Source organism: Microchirus variegatus (genome assembly GCF_963457635.1).
Source record: "Microchirus variegatus genome assembly, chromosome: 3".
NCBI lineage: Eukaryota > Metazoa > Chordata > Actinopteri > Pleuronectiformes > Soleidae > Microchirus > Microchirus variegatus.
This window is the reverse complement of record NC_139804.1, coordinates 33,448,801-33,462,852: the sequence shown is the minus strand read 5'-3', so window position 1 is coordinate 33,462,852 and position 14,052 is coordinate 33,448,801. Positions and strand designations below refer to the sequence as shown.

Here is a 14,052-nt window from a genome sequence, read left to right as displayed (position 1 = left end):
CTCTTCTTGTCAGTGGGAAAGCTGTGTAAACTCACAGCACTTCCCTTGTTGCCTTTCGATAAAAGCCAATCGAAAGTCGACCACAGCTGCTAAAAGTCCTCACCGGAGCGGGTGGATACAAACGGAGACTTAAACCAAATGCCTGTCCGACAATTCTCCCACATAAGGAGCCTAAACGCCCGCGTGAAGCGAGTGAAATTCGCGTTAAAAAGCGGCAGAGACAAGAGACACTGGATGCTCTCCTGAGCAGACAACCCGCGTCTGCAGTCGCCGCTTCACTGTATATACATATATGGAGACGCAGTTGCCGCACGTACACCACAGGTTTTGTCCCACTCTCGCCTCATCCCGTCTTTCTTGCGCTACATTTTGATGCTTGTTTTGTGAAACATTGTCAGTGCTGTCCTCCTCCTGTATGTTTCGCTCGGGTTCAAATTGAAAAGGCTGAACAGATGACATGTTTATGCTGAACAGTCACAACAGGGTCCCGAAGCCCCCAGTACAACCTTTATACGTCACTACCCAGAGTGCATTGCGACGTTAACAACAATGGCGACCTACGAGTTAAACTATTTTTTACAAATTTTATAAAAACGAAGACATCAAGAAGGTTTTTTATATCAATTTATTATTACTGATACTAACATTTATCTTTTAAGAACTACAAGTCTTATAGCCGGGGTTCCTTTTAAACACGTGTGGTTTTCAAACACAGGTGTGAAATCTGACAGAGCTGAACTCTCAGCTCCCATTGGACAATTCAACAGGACGTCTCAACCTTCCGGCCCTGATGTTCCAAACCTCAGACATGAAGAAAAATACAAAAAAGTAAAAGGCAAGAAAAGACAGTAAAATGGTAAAAAGCCAAAGAGAAAAAATGTTTTAAGAGAGGACTATAAAACAGGAAGTGAGTTGGCCTGCCTGATGTGTAAAAAAGGCAACTCACTCCACTGTTTAGAGTTCACCTATAAGCTTCGTCTCCTTTGTCTTAGGGACGAACAACAATGACTGATCTGCCGACCTGAGAGAGCATGAGGGAGCGTACGGCTGAAGCTGGTCTGACAAATACTGTGGGGCAAGACCATGAAGACATTTAAAAAATAAATTAAATAATTTAAAAATCAATCTGAAAATGAACTTGTCTTTCATAACATGCGAGGATGACTGTATATGAAATTGTAAAAGAAAAAAAATGAAACACTTTAGTTGATCAAATGTTGTCCCCACCTCAAACATCAACTAAAGGCACATAAACAGAATACTATGAACAACCCACTGATGATGACGTCAGTGTGATGACTTATAGAATTGTAGTGGCTCAGACTCACAGCTAAACATCCTCATCATATGTTTATATAAACGGAGAATGCGTTTGTTTCCTTTTATTTCACTAAGTTTTGTGAAAATGTCACATTACTTCAGCTGATCCTTTGGACAATTGTTTTTGTTTCACAGATGAAGATGAACTCCACCTGTGTGTCTTATTTCATATTGGCAGCTTACTTTGACACTGGTCTCTTTAAATATGTGATCTTCCTGACTGTGCTGTGTTTCTATGTGTTGATCCTTGTTGCTAACATACTGCTGATTGTAGTTATCTGTATGAACAGAAGTCTTCATGAGCCAATGTACCTGTTTCTGTGCAGCCTGTCTGTAAATGAACTGTATGGTAGTGCAAGCTTGTTTCCGTTACTGCTGCTTCATTCTCTCTCCGATGTTCACACCATCTCTTTTTCTCTTTGTTTCCTGCAGATCTACGGTGTTCACACTTATGCTTGTGTTGGATTGTTAAATTTAACCAGCATGTCCTACGACCGTTACCTCGCTATCTGTCACCCTCTGCAGTACAACACACATATGACATCTAAAAAAGTGGCTGTGCTCATTGCTCTGTCTTGGTTGTGTCCTCTCATTGAGATTGTCATTCTGATATCACTGACGTTGTCTCTACAGCTGTGTGGAAATGTCATCCACAAAGTTTACTGTGATAACTTTTCTGTGGTCAAACTTTCATGCTCTGACACCAGTGTCAACAACATATACGGCCTTGTGTACACGGCGATCGCCATCGTCGTCCCGTTCGGCCTTATTCTGATAACATATGTGAGGATTTTAAAAGTCTGTTTCTCTGGTTGTAAACAGACGAGACAGAAAGCAATCAGAACCTGCACACCTCACGTGGCCTCACTGCTCAACTTCTCATTTGGGGCTTTTTTTGAAGTTCTGCAGAGCAGGTTTGATATGAGCGGCGTCCCTAATATTCTGAGAATATTTTTATCTTTATATTTTCTTGCATGTCTGCCGCTGTTCAACCCTCTGATGTACGGACTTAAGCTGTCAAAAATACGCAACATGTACTTCCATCCCACCTCATGACCCTCTTCAGTGTAACATATGGCTTCCTGCTGCTGCCATGTCCATAAAACTCTTATTTTTGGCTGTCCACATATATTTCGTTATTTTTCCTTGTCCAAGTAAGCTCTGTTGAGGTAGCATGCAAATGTTTGTTTTATTGATTATCTTACAGAAAGAGACTCCCACGGTTGATAATTGTAGTGTCTCCCATGTGTACAGGAAAAATAATTTTGCCAAGAGGTGCTGTACAGAATACAGAATGAAAGACTCAAGTCCAGAGCTATGACACCATTATCGTGTGCCGTAAGAAACATCTTTAAAATGAGGGAATGAACGATGTTAGAGTAACCAGCAACACACACCAGGCAGCCCTACTGTACATGCACACCATGACCTTGTCCTACATCTCATACTGTTTGACAGTGTGGACACGCTAACGTTTCCTCTTGTGCTAACAAGGGCTGATAATCAGGATCGTGAACTTCTCCAGCAGAACTCTGCACACTAATAACATCAGTTGTAAAACACCTGTGCTGTAACTGGGCACCGACTACACCCTCACTCTGTGTTTGAGTTGCTTTTGGGGGATGTTAGAGATAAAAAAAATCCAGAATTATTTTCTTTACTGTGCCACCGTTTTCCCTCTGTCGTTTTTGACCGTTGCTGACCCTTACACTTTGACCTGAGTGTGATGTCATCACGTAAGCTAGTGGAAAGTAATAATTCAACATACTTTAAACACGTGTGGTTTTCACACATAGGTGTGAAATCTGACAGAGCTGAAATCTCAGCTCCCATTGGACAATTCAACTGGACGTCTCAACCTTCCGGCCCTGATGTTCCAAACCTCAGACATGAGGAAAAATACAAAAAAGTAAAAGCAAGAAAAGACAGTAAAATGGTAAAAAGTCAACATCTCAAATTGAGTAAAAAGCCAAAGAGAAAAAAAATGTTTTAAAGGTGAAGTAAGTAGTTTATAGTGCCATCTAGAGGAGAGGCTGAAATTTACAACAAAGAACTGCTGCTCTGCTCACCCCCTCCCTTCCCTGAGCGCTACGGTATCCGCAGCTGGTCAAATGTCGTCCTCGTCGTCTTTCTCCGTGTCAGCAGATGAGGTTCGTGAGGCGAGGGAGAGGGCGAGCTACCGCGGCCGTAGCAGACGAAGCGGAGAGAGAGGAGGCGGGACTTCCGCTACAAGTAAAGCGACGCTTGATTTGTTCTCTCGCGTTTGTCCTTACAGGCTCCCGTAGAAACATGGCGTCGTGGCAATGCAGTAGCGGCCCGCGACCATGTCATTTGACATTACTTTTTGAAACACAACGAAAATGAAACAAAGAATATTATACAGCGACTAGACAATGCAGGAGCACATAATATGTATACAAAAGTGGATTTTGGGCCATATAAACCCATAAATACTACACAGTGTCCCTTTAAGAGAGGACTTAAAAACAGGAAGTGAGTTGGCCTGCCTGACGTGTAAAAAAGGCAACTCACTCCACTGTTTAGAGTTCACCTCTAAGCTTTGTCTCCTTTGTCTTAGGGACGACCAACAATGACTGATCTGCCGACCTGAGAGAGCATGAGGGAGCGTACGGCTGAAGCTGGTTGGACAAATACTGTGGGGCAAGACCATGAAGACATTTAAAAATAAATAAAATCATTTGAAAATCAAGCTGAAAATGAACTTGTTTTTCATAACGTGCGAGGATGACTGTATATACAATTGTAAAAGAAAAAAAATGAAACACTTTAGTTGATCAAATGTTGTCCCCACCTCAAACATCAACTAAAGGCACATAAACAGAATACTATGAACAACCCACTGATGATGACGTCAGTGTGATGACTTATAGAAGAGTTGTAGTGGCTCAGACTCACAGTTAAACATCCTCATCATATGTTTATATAAACAGAGAATGCGTTTGTTTCCTTTTATTTCACTAAGTTTTGTGAGAATGTCACATTACTTCAGCTGATCCTTTGAACAATTGTTTTTGTTTCACAGATGAAGATGAACTCCACCTGTGTGTCTTATTTCATATTGGCAGCTTACTTTGACACTGGTCTGTTTAAATATGTGATCTTCCTGACTGTGCTGTGTTTCTATGTGTTGATCCTTGTTGCTAACATACTGCTGATTGTAGTTATCTGTATGAACAGAAGTCTTCATGAGCCCATGTACCTGTTTCTGTGCAGCCTGTCTGTAAATGAACTGTATGGTAGTGCAAGCGTGTTTCCGTTACTGCTGCTTCATTCTCTCTCCGATGTTCACACCATCTCTTTTTCTCTTTGTTTCCTGCAGATCTACTGTGGTCACACTTATGCTGCTGTTGGACTGTTAAATTTAACCAGCATGTCCTACGACCGTTACCTCGCTATCTGTCACCCTCTGCAGTACAACACACATATGACATCTAAAAAAGTGGCTGTGCTCATTGCTCTGTCTTGGTTGTGTCCTCTCATTGAGATTGTCATTCTGATATCACTGACGTTGTCTCTACAGCTGTGTGGAAATGTCATCCACAAAGTTTACTGTAATAACTTTTCTGTGGTCAAACTTTCATGCTCTGACACCAGTGTCAACAACATATACGGCCTTGTGTTAACGGTGTTCGCCATCGTCGTCCCGTTCGGCCTTATTCTGATAACGTATGTGAGGATTTTAAAAGTCTGTTTCTCTGGTTGTAAACAGACGAGACAGAAAGCAATCAGCACCTGCACACCTCACGTGGCCTCACTGCTCAACTTCTCATTTGGGGTTTGTTTTGAAGTTCTGCAGAGCAGGTTTGATATGAGCGGCGTCCCTAATATTCTGAGAATATTTTTATCTTTATATTTTCTTGCATGTCAGCCGCTGTTCAACCCTCTGATTTACGGACTTAAGCTGTCAAAAATACGCAACATGTACTTCCATCCCACCTCATGACCCTCTTCAGTGTAACATCTGGCTTCCTGTTGCTGCCATGTCCATAAAACTCTTATTTTTGGCTGTCCACATATATTTGGTTATTTTTCCTTGTCCAAGTAAGCTTTGTTGAGGTAGCATGCAACTGTTTGTTTTATTGATTATCTTACAGAAAGAGACTCCCACAGTTGATAATTGCAGTCTCTCCCATGTGCACAGGGAACATCATTTTGCCAAGAGGTGCTGTACAGATGTTAGAGATAAAGAAAATCCAGAATTATTTTCTTTTCTGTGCCACCGTTTTCCCTCTGTCGTTTTTGACCAGTGCTGACCCTTACACTTTGACCCGAGTGTGATGTCATCACGTAAGCTAGTGGCAAGTAATAATTCAACATACTTTAAAAGGAACCCCGGCTATAAGACTTGTAGTTCTTAAAAGATAAATATTAATATCAGTTATAATAAATTGATATAAAAAACCTTCTTGATGTCTTTGTTTTTATAAAATTTGTAAAAGTAGTTTAACTCGTAGGTCGCCATTGTTGTTAACGTCGCAATGCACTCTGGGTAGTGACGTACAAAGGTTGTACTGGGGGCTTCGGGACCCTGTTGTGACTGTTCAGCATAAACATGTCATCTGTTCAGCCTTTTCAATTTGAACCCGAGCGAAACATACAGGAGGAGGACAGCACTGACAATGTTTCACAAAACGAGCATCAAAATGAAGCGCAAGAAAGACGGGATGAGGCGAGAGTGGGACAAAACCTGTGGTGTACGTGCGGCAACTGCGTCTCCATATATGGATATACAGTGAAGCGGCGACTGCAGACGCGGGTTGTCTGCTCAGGAGAGCATCCAGCGTCTCGTGTCTCTGCCGCTTTTTAACGCGAATTTCACTCGCTTCACGCGGGCGTTTAGGCTCCTTGTGTGGGAGAATTGTCGGACAGGCATTTGGTTTAAGTCTCCGTTTGTATCCACCCGCTCCGGTGAGGTCTTTTAGCAGCTGTGGTCGACTAAAAGCCTCAAATGCTTCTGGCGAAAAACAATCGCGGCTGTGTTCTCGACACAGCCACGGATCTTTAGGAAGTTGTGTCCTTCCACAGGCATCTTCCCACTCCTTTATCCTCTTCTTGTCAGTGGGAAAGCTGTGTAAACTCACAGCACTTCCCTTGTTGCCTTTCGATAAAAGCCAATCGAAAGTCGACCACAGCTGCTAAAAGTCCTCACCGGAGCGGGTGGATACAAACGGAGACTTAAATCAAATGCCTGTCCGACAATTCTCCCACATAAGGAGCCTAAACGCCCGCGTGAAGCGAGTGAAATTCGCGTTAAAAAGCGGCAGAGACAAGAGACGCTGGATGCTCTCCTGAGCAGACAACCCGCGTCTGCAGTCGCCGCTTCACTGTATATCCATATATGGAGACGCAGTTGCCGCACATATACCACAGGTTTTGTCCCACTCTCGCCTCATCCCGTCTTTCTTGCGCTTCATTTTGATGCTCGTTTTGTGAAACATTGTCAGTGCTGTCCTCCTCCTGTATGTTTCGCTCGGGTTCAAATTGAAAAGGCTGAACAGATGACATGTTTATGCTGAACAGTCACAATAGGGTCCCGAAGCCCCCAGTACAACCTTTATACGTCACTACCCAGAGTGCATTGCGACGTTAACAACAATGGCGACTACGAGTTAAACTATTTTTCACAAATTTTATAAAAACGAAGACATCAAGATGGTTTTTTATATCAATTTATTATTACTGATACTAACATTTATCTTTTAAGAACTACAAGTCTTATAGCCGGGGTTCCTTTTTAACACGTGTGGTTTTCACACATAGGTGTGAAATCTGACAGAGCTGAACTCTCAGCTCCCATTGGACAATTCAACTGGACGTCTCAACCTTCCGGCCCTGATGTTCCCAACCTCAGACATGAGGAAAAATACAAAAAAGTAAAGGCAAGAAAAGACAGTAAAATGGTAAAAAGCCAAAGAGAAATAAATGTTTTAAGAGAGGACTGTAAAACAGGAAGTGAGTTGGCCTGCCTGATGTGTAAAAAGGCAACTCACTCCACTGTTTAGAGTTCACCTATAAGCTTCGTCTCCTTTGTCTTAGGGACGACCAACAATGACTGATCTGCCGACCTGAGAGAGCATGAGGGAGCGTACGGCTGAAGCTGGTCGGACAAATTCTGTGGGGCAAGACCATGAAGACATTTAAAAATAAATTAAATCATTTAAAAATCAATCTGAAAATGAACTTGTCTTTCATAACATGCGAGGATGACTGTATATGAAATTGTTAAAGAAAAAAAATGAAACACTTTAGTTGATCAAATGTTGTCCCCACCTCAAACATCAACTAAAGGCACATAAACAGAATACTATGAACAACCCACTGATGATGACGTCAGTGTGATGACTTATAGAAGAGTTGTAGTGGCTCAGACTCACAGTTAAACATCCTCATCATATGTTTATATAAACAGAGAATGCGTTTGTTTCCTTTTATTTCACTAAGTTTTGTGAGAATGTCACATTACTTCAGCTGATCCTTTGAACAATTGTTTTTGTTTCACAGATGAAGATGAACTCCACCTGTGTGTCTTATTTCATATTGGCAGCTTACTTTGACACTGGTCTGTTTAAATATGTGATTTTCCTGACTGTGCTGTGTTTCTATGTGTTGATCCTTGTTGCTAACATACTGCTGATTGTAGTTATCTGTATGAACAGAAGTCTTCATGAGCCCATGTACCTGTTTCTGTGCAGCCTGTCTGTAAATGAACTGTATGGTAGTACAAGCTTGTTTCCATTACTGCTGCTTCATACTCTCTCCGATGTTCACACCATCTCTTTTTCTTTTTGTTTCCTCCAGATCTACGGTGTTCACACTTATGCTTGTGTTGGATTGTTAAATTTAACCAGCATGTCCTACGACCGTTACCTCGCCATCTGTCACCCTCTGCAGTACAACACACATATGACATCTAAAAAAGTGGCTGTGCTCATTGCTCTGTCTTGGTTGTGTCCTCTCCTTGAGATTGTCATTCTGATATCACTGACGTTGTCTCTACAGCTGTGTGGAAATGTCATCCACAAAGTTTACTGTGATAACTTTTCTGTGGTCAAACTTTCATGCTCTGACACCAGTGTCAACAACATATACGGCCTTGTGTACACGGCGATCGCCATCGTAGTCCCGTTCGGCCTTATTCTGATAACATATGTGAGGATTTTAAAAATCTGTTTCTCTGGTTGTAAACAGACGAGACAGAAAGCAATCAGCACCTGCACACCTCACGTGGCCTCACTGCTCAATTTCTCATTTGGGGCTTTTTTTGAAGTTCTGCAGAGCAGGTTTGATATGAGCGGCGTCCCTAATATTCTGAGAATATTTTTATCTTTATATTTTCTTGCATGTCAGCCGCTGTTCAACCCTCTGATTTACGGACTTAAGCTGTCAAAAATACGCAACATGTACTTCCATCCCACCTCATGACCCTCTTCAGTGTAACATCTGGCTTCCTGCTGCTGCCATGTCCATAAAACTCTTATTTTTGGCTGTCCACATATATTTCGTTATTTTTCCTTGTCCAAGTAAGCTCTGTTGAGGTAGCATGCAAATGTTTGTTTTATTGATTATCTTACAGAAAGAGACTCCCACGGTTGATAATTGTAGTGTCTCCCATGTGTACAGGAAAAATAATTTTGCCAAGAGGTGCTGTACAGAATACAGAATGAAAGACTCAAGTCCAGAGCTATGACACCATTATCGTGTGCCGTAAGAAACATCTTTAAAATGAGGGAATGAACGATGTTAGAGTAACCAGCAACACACACCAGGCTGTGTTTGAGTTGCTTTTGGGGGATGTTAGAGATAAAGAAAATCCAGAATTATTTTCTTTACTGTGCCACCGTTTTCCCTCTGTCGTTTTTGACCGGTGCTGACCCTTACACTTTGACCTGAGTGTGATGTCATCACGTAAGCTAGTGGAAAGTAATAATTCAACATACTTTAAACACGTGTGGTTTTCACACATAGGTGTGAAATCTGACAGAGCTGAAATCTCAGCTCCCATTGGACAATTCAACTGGACGTCTCAACCTTCCGGCCCTGATGTTCCAAACCTCAGACATGAGGAAAAATACAAAAAAGTAAAAGCAAGAAAAGACAGTAAAATGGTAAAAAGTCAACATCTCAAATTGAGTAAAAAGCCAAAGAGAAAAAAAATGTTTTAAAGGTGAAGTAAGTAGTTTATAGTGCCATCTAGAGGAGAGGCTGAAATTTACAACAAAGAACTGCTGCTCTGCTCACCCCCTCCCTTCCCTGAGCGCTACGGTATCCGCAGCTGGTCAAATGTCGTCCTCGTCGTCTTTCTCCGTGTCAGCAGATGAGGTTCGTGAGTCGAGGGAGAGGGCGAGCTACCGCGGCCGTAGCAGACGAAGCGGTGAGAGAGGAGGCGGGACTTCCGCTACAAGTAAAGCGACGCTTGATTTGTTCTCTCGCGTTTGTCCTTACAGGCTCCCGTAGAAACATGGCGTCGTGGCAATGCAGTAGCGGCCCGCGACCATGTCATTTGACATTACTTTTTGAAACACAACGAAAATGAAACAAAGAATATTATACAGCGACTAGACAATGCAGGAGCACATAATATGTATACAAAAGTGGATTTTGGGTCATATAAACCCATAAATACTACACAGTGTCCCTTTAAGAGAGGACTTAAAAACAGGAAGTGAGTTGGCCTGCCTGACGTGTAAAAAAGGCAACTCACTCCACTGTTTAGAGTTCACCTCTAAGCTTTGTCTCCTTTGTCTTAGGGACGACCAACAATGACTGATCTGCCGACCTGAGAGAGCATGAGGGAGCGTACGGCTGAAGCTGGTTGGACAAATACTGTGGGGCAAGACCATGAAGACATTTAAAAATAAATAAAATCATTTGAAAATCAAGCTGAAAATGAACTTGTTTTTCATAACGTGCGAGGATGACTGTATATACAATTGTAAAAAGAAAAAAAAACTTAAATACTTCAGTTGATCAAATGTTGTCCCCACCCCTAACATTTACTAAACGCACATAAACAGAATACTATGACCAACCCTCTGATGATGACATCAGTGTGATGACTTATAGAAGAGTTGCAGTGACTCAGACTCACACTTTTGAACACCCTCATCACATATGTTTATATAAATGAAGAATGTGTTCCTTTCATTTAATTTCACTAAGCTTTGTGAAAATGTCACATTACTTCAGCTGATCCTCTGAACATTTTTTGTTTCACAGATGAAGATGAACTCCACCCGTGTGTCTTATTTCATATTGGCAGCTTACTTTGACACTGGTCTCTTTAAATATGTGATCTTCCTGACTGTGCTGTGTTTCTATGTGTTGATCCTTGTTGCTAACATACTGCTGATTGTAGTTATCTGTATGAACAGAAGTCTTCATGAGCCCATGTACCTGTTTCTGTGCAGCCTGTCTGTAAATGAACTGTATGGTAGTGCAAGCTTGTTTCCGTTACTGCTGCTTCATACTCTCTCCGATGTTCACACCATCTCTTTTTCTCTTTGTTTCCTCCAGATCTACGGTGTTTGCACTTATGCTGCTGTTGGACTGTTAAATTTAACCAGCATGTCCTACGACCGTTACCTCGCTATCTGTCACCCTCTGCAGTACAACACACATATGACATCTAAAAAGGTGGCTGTGCTCATTGCTCTGTCTTGGTTGTGTCCTCTCATTGAGATTGTCATTCTGATATCACTGACGTTGTCTCTACAGCTGTGTGGAAATGTCATCCACAAAGTTTACTGTGATAACTTTTCTGTGGTCAAACTTTCATGCTCTGACACCAGTGTCAACAACATATACGGCCTTGTGTTAACGGCGATCGCCATCGTCGTCCCGTTCGGCCTTATTCTGATAACATATGTGAGGATTTTAAAAGTCTGTTTCTCTGGTTGTAAACAGACGAGACAGAAAGCAATCAGCACCTGCACACCTCACGTGGCCTCACTGCTCAACTTCTCATTTGGGGTTTGTTTTGAAGTTCTGCAGAGCAGGTTTGATATGAGCGGCGTCCCTAATATTCTGAGAATATTTTTATCTTTATATTTTCTTGCATGTCAGCCGCTGTTCAACCCTCTGATGTACGGACTTAAGCTGTCAAAAATACGCAACATGTACTTCCATCCCACCTCATGACCTTCTTCAGTGTAACATCTGGCTTCCTGCTGCTGCCATGTCCATAAAACTCTTATTTTTGGCTGTCCACATATCTTTAGTTATTTTTCCTTGTCCAAGTAAGCTTTGTTGAGGTAGCATGCAAATGTTTGTTTTATTGATTATCTTACAGAAAGAGACTCCCACAGTTGATAATTGCAGTCTCTCCCATGTGCACAGGGAACATCATTTTGCCAAGAGGTGCTGTACAGAATACAGAATGCAAGACTCAAGTCCAGAGCTATGACACCATTATCGTGTGCCGTAAGAAACATCTTTAAAATGAGGGAATGAACGATGTTAGAGTAACCAGCAACACACACCAGGCAGCCCTACTGTACATGCACACCATGACCTTGTCCTACATCTCATACTGTTTGACAGTGTGGACGCGCTAACGTTTCCTCTTGTGCTAACAAGGGCTGATAATCAGGATCATGAACTTCTCCAGCAGAACTCGGTACACTAATAACATCAGTTGTAAAACACCTGTGCTGTAACTGGGCACCGACTACACCCTCACTCTGTGTTTGAGTTGCTTTTAGGGGATGTTAGAGATAAAGAAAATCCAGAATTATTTTCTTTTCTGTGCCACCGTTTTCCCTCTGTCGTTTTTGACCGGTGCTGACCCTTACACTTTGACCTGAGTGTGATGTCATCACGTAAGCTAGTGGAAAGTAATAATTCAACATACTTTAAACACGTGTGGTTTTCACACATAGGTGTGAAATCTGACAGAGCTGAAATCTCAGCTCCCATTGGACAATTCAACAGGACGTCTCAACCTTCCGGCCCTGATGTTCCAAACCTCAGACATGAGGAAAAATACAAAAAAGTAAAGGCAAGAAAAGACAGTAAAATGGTAAAAAGCCAAAGAGAAATAAATGTTTTAAGAGAGGACTGTAAAACAGGAAGTGAGTTGGCCTGCCTGATGTGTAAAAAAGGCAACTCACTCCACTGTTTAGAGTTCACCTATAAGCTTCGTCTCCTTTGTCTTAGGGACGACCAACAATGACTGATCTGCCGACCTGAGAGAGCATGAGGGAGCGTACGGCTGAAGCTGGTCGGACAAATTCTGTGGGGCAAGACCATGAAGACATTTAAAAATAAATTAAATCATTTAAAAATCAATCTGAAAATGAACTTGTCTTTCATAACATGCGAGGATGACAGTATATAAAATTGTAAAAGAAAAAAAATGAAACACTTTAGTTGATCAAATGTTGTCCCCACCTCAAACATCAACTAAAGGCACATAAACAGAATACTATGAACAACCCACTGATGATGACGTCAGTGTGATGACTTATAGAAGAGTTGTAGTGGCTCAGACTCACAGTTAAACATCCTCATCATATGTTTATATAAACAGAGAATGCGTTTGTTTCCTTTTATTTCACTAAGTTTTGTGAGAATGTCACATTACTTCAGCTGATCCTTTGAACAATTGTTTTTGTTTCACAGATGAAGATGAACTCCACCTGTGTGTCTTATTTCATATTGGCAGCTTACTTTGACACTGGTCTCTTTAAATATGTGATCTTCCTGACTGTGCTGTGTTTCTATGTGTTGATCCTTGTTGCTAACATACTGCTGATTGTAGTTATCTGTATGAACAGAAGTCTTCATGAGCCCATGTACCTGTTTCTGTGCAGCCTGTCTGTAAATGAACTGTATGGTAGTGCAAGCTTGTTTCCGTTACTGCTGCTTCATACTCTCTCCGATGTTCACACCATCTCTTTTTCTCTTTGTTTCCTCCAGATCTACGGTGTTCACACTTATGCTGCTGTTGGATTGTTAAATTTAACCAGCATGTCCTACGACCGTTACCTCGCTATCTGTCACCCTCTGCAGTACAACACACATATGACATCTAAAAAAGTGGCTGTGCTCATTGCTCTGTCTTGGTTGTGTCCTCTCATTGAGATTGTCATTCTGATATCACTGACGTTGTCTCTACAGCTGTGTGGAAATGTCATCCACAAAGTTTACTGTGATAACTTTTCTGTGGTCAAACTTTCATGCTCTGACACCAGTGTCAACAACATATACGGCCTTGTGTACACGGCGATCGCCATCGTCGTCCCGTTCGGCCTTATTCTGATAACATATGTGAGGATTTTAAAAGTCTGTTTCTCTGGTTGTAAACAGACGAGACAGAAAGCAATCAGCACCTGCACACCTCACGTGGCCTCACTGCTCAACTTCTCATTTGGGGCTTTTTTTGAAGTTCTGCAGAGCAGGTTTGATATGAGCGGCGTCCCTAATATTCTGAGAATATTTTTATCTTTATATTTTCTTGCATGTCTGCCGCTGTTCAACCCTCTGATGTACGGACTTAAGCTGTCAAAAATACGCAACATGTACTTCCATCCCACCTCATGACCCTCTTCAGTGTAACATCTGGCTTCCTGCTGCTGCCATGTCCATAAAACTCTTATTTTTGGCTGTCCACATATCTTTAGTTATTTTTCCTTGTCCAAGTAAGCTTTGTTGAGGTAGCATGCAAATGTTTGTTTTATTGATTATCTTACAGAAAGAGACTCCCACAGTTGA

General features: G+C 41.8%; 6 protein-coding genes across 6 annotated transcripts in view; 5 read left to right on the top strand and 1 right to left on the bottom strand.

The window, feature by feature from the left end:
* Window positions 1–14,052, bottom strand: part of LOC310925119 (olfactory receptor 10A3-like) — a gene marked incomplete at both ends in the record, with an annotated part of 51,226 nt that overhangs the window by 16,806 nt on the left and 20,368 nt on the right. The gene's annotated exons all lie outside the window — the stretch shown is intronic.
* Window positions 1,456–2,376, top strand: LOC310924564 (olfactory receptor 10A3-like; the record flags this gene model as incomplete). Its single annotated transcript, XM_083886346.1, has 1 exon — window positions 1,456–2,376. One exon carries the CDS (start codon window positions 1,456–1,458, stop codon window positions 2,374–2,376), a length of 921 nt encoding a protein of 306 aa, XP_083742472.1.
* Window positions 4,364–5,284, top strand: LOC310924563 (olfactory receptor 10A3-like; the record flags this gene model as incomplete). Its single annotated transcript, XM_083886345.1, has 1 exon — window positions 4,364–5,284. One exon carries the CDS (start codon window positions 4,364–4,366, stop codon window positions 5,282–5,284), a length of 921 nt encoding a protein of 306 aa, XP_083742471.1.
* On the top strand, window positions 7,843–8,763 carry LOC310924562 (olfactory receptor 10A3-like; the record flags this gene model as incomplete). The annotated part of the gene is made up of 1 exon (XM_083886344.1): window positions 7,843–8,763. The coding sequence occupies one exon, from the start codon at window positions 7,843–7,845 to the stop codon at window positions 8,761–8,763; it is 921 nt and encodes a 306-aa protein (XP_083742470.1).
* LOC310924561 (olfactory receptor 10A3-like) lies at window positions 10,558–11,478 on the top strand (the record flags this gene model as incomplete). The annotated part of the gene is made up of 1 exon (XM_083886343.1): window positions 10,558–11,478. The coding sequence occupies one exon, from the start codon at window positions 10,558–10,560 to the stop codon at window positions 11,476–11,478; it is 921 nt and encodes a 306-aa protein (XP_083742469.1).
* On the top strand, window positions 12,961–13,881 carry LOC310924560 (olfactory receptor 10A3-like; the record flags this gene model as incomplete). The annotated part of the gene is made up of 1 exon (XM_083886342.1): window positions 12,961–13,881. The coding sequence occupies one exon, from the start codon at window positions 12,961–12,963 to the stop codon at window positions 13,879–13,881; it is 921 nt and encodes a 306-aa protein (XP_083742468.1).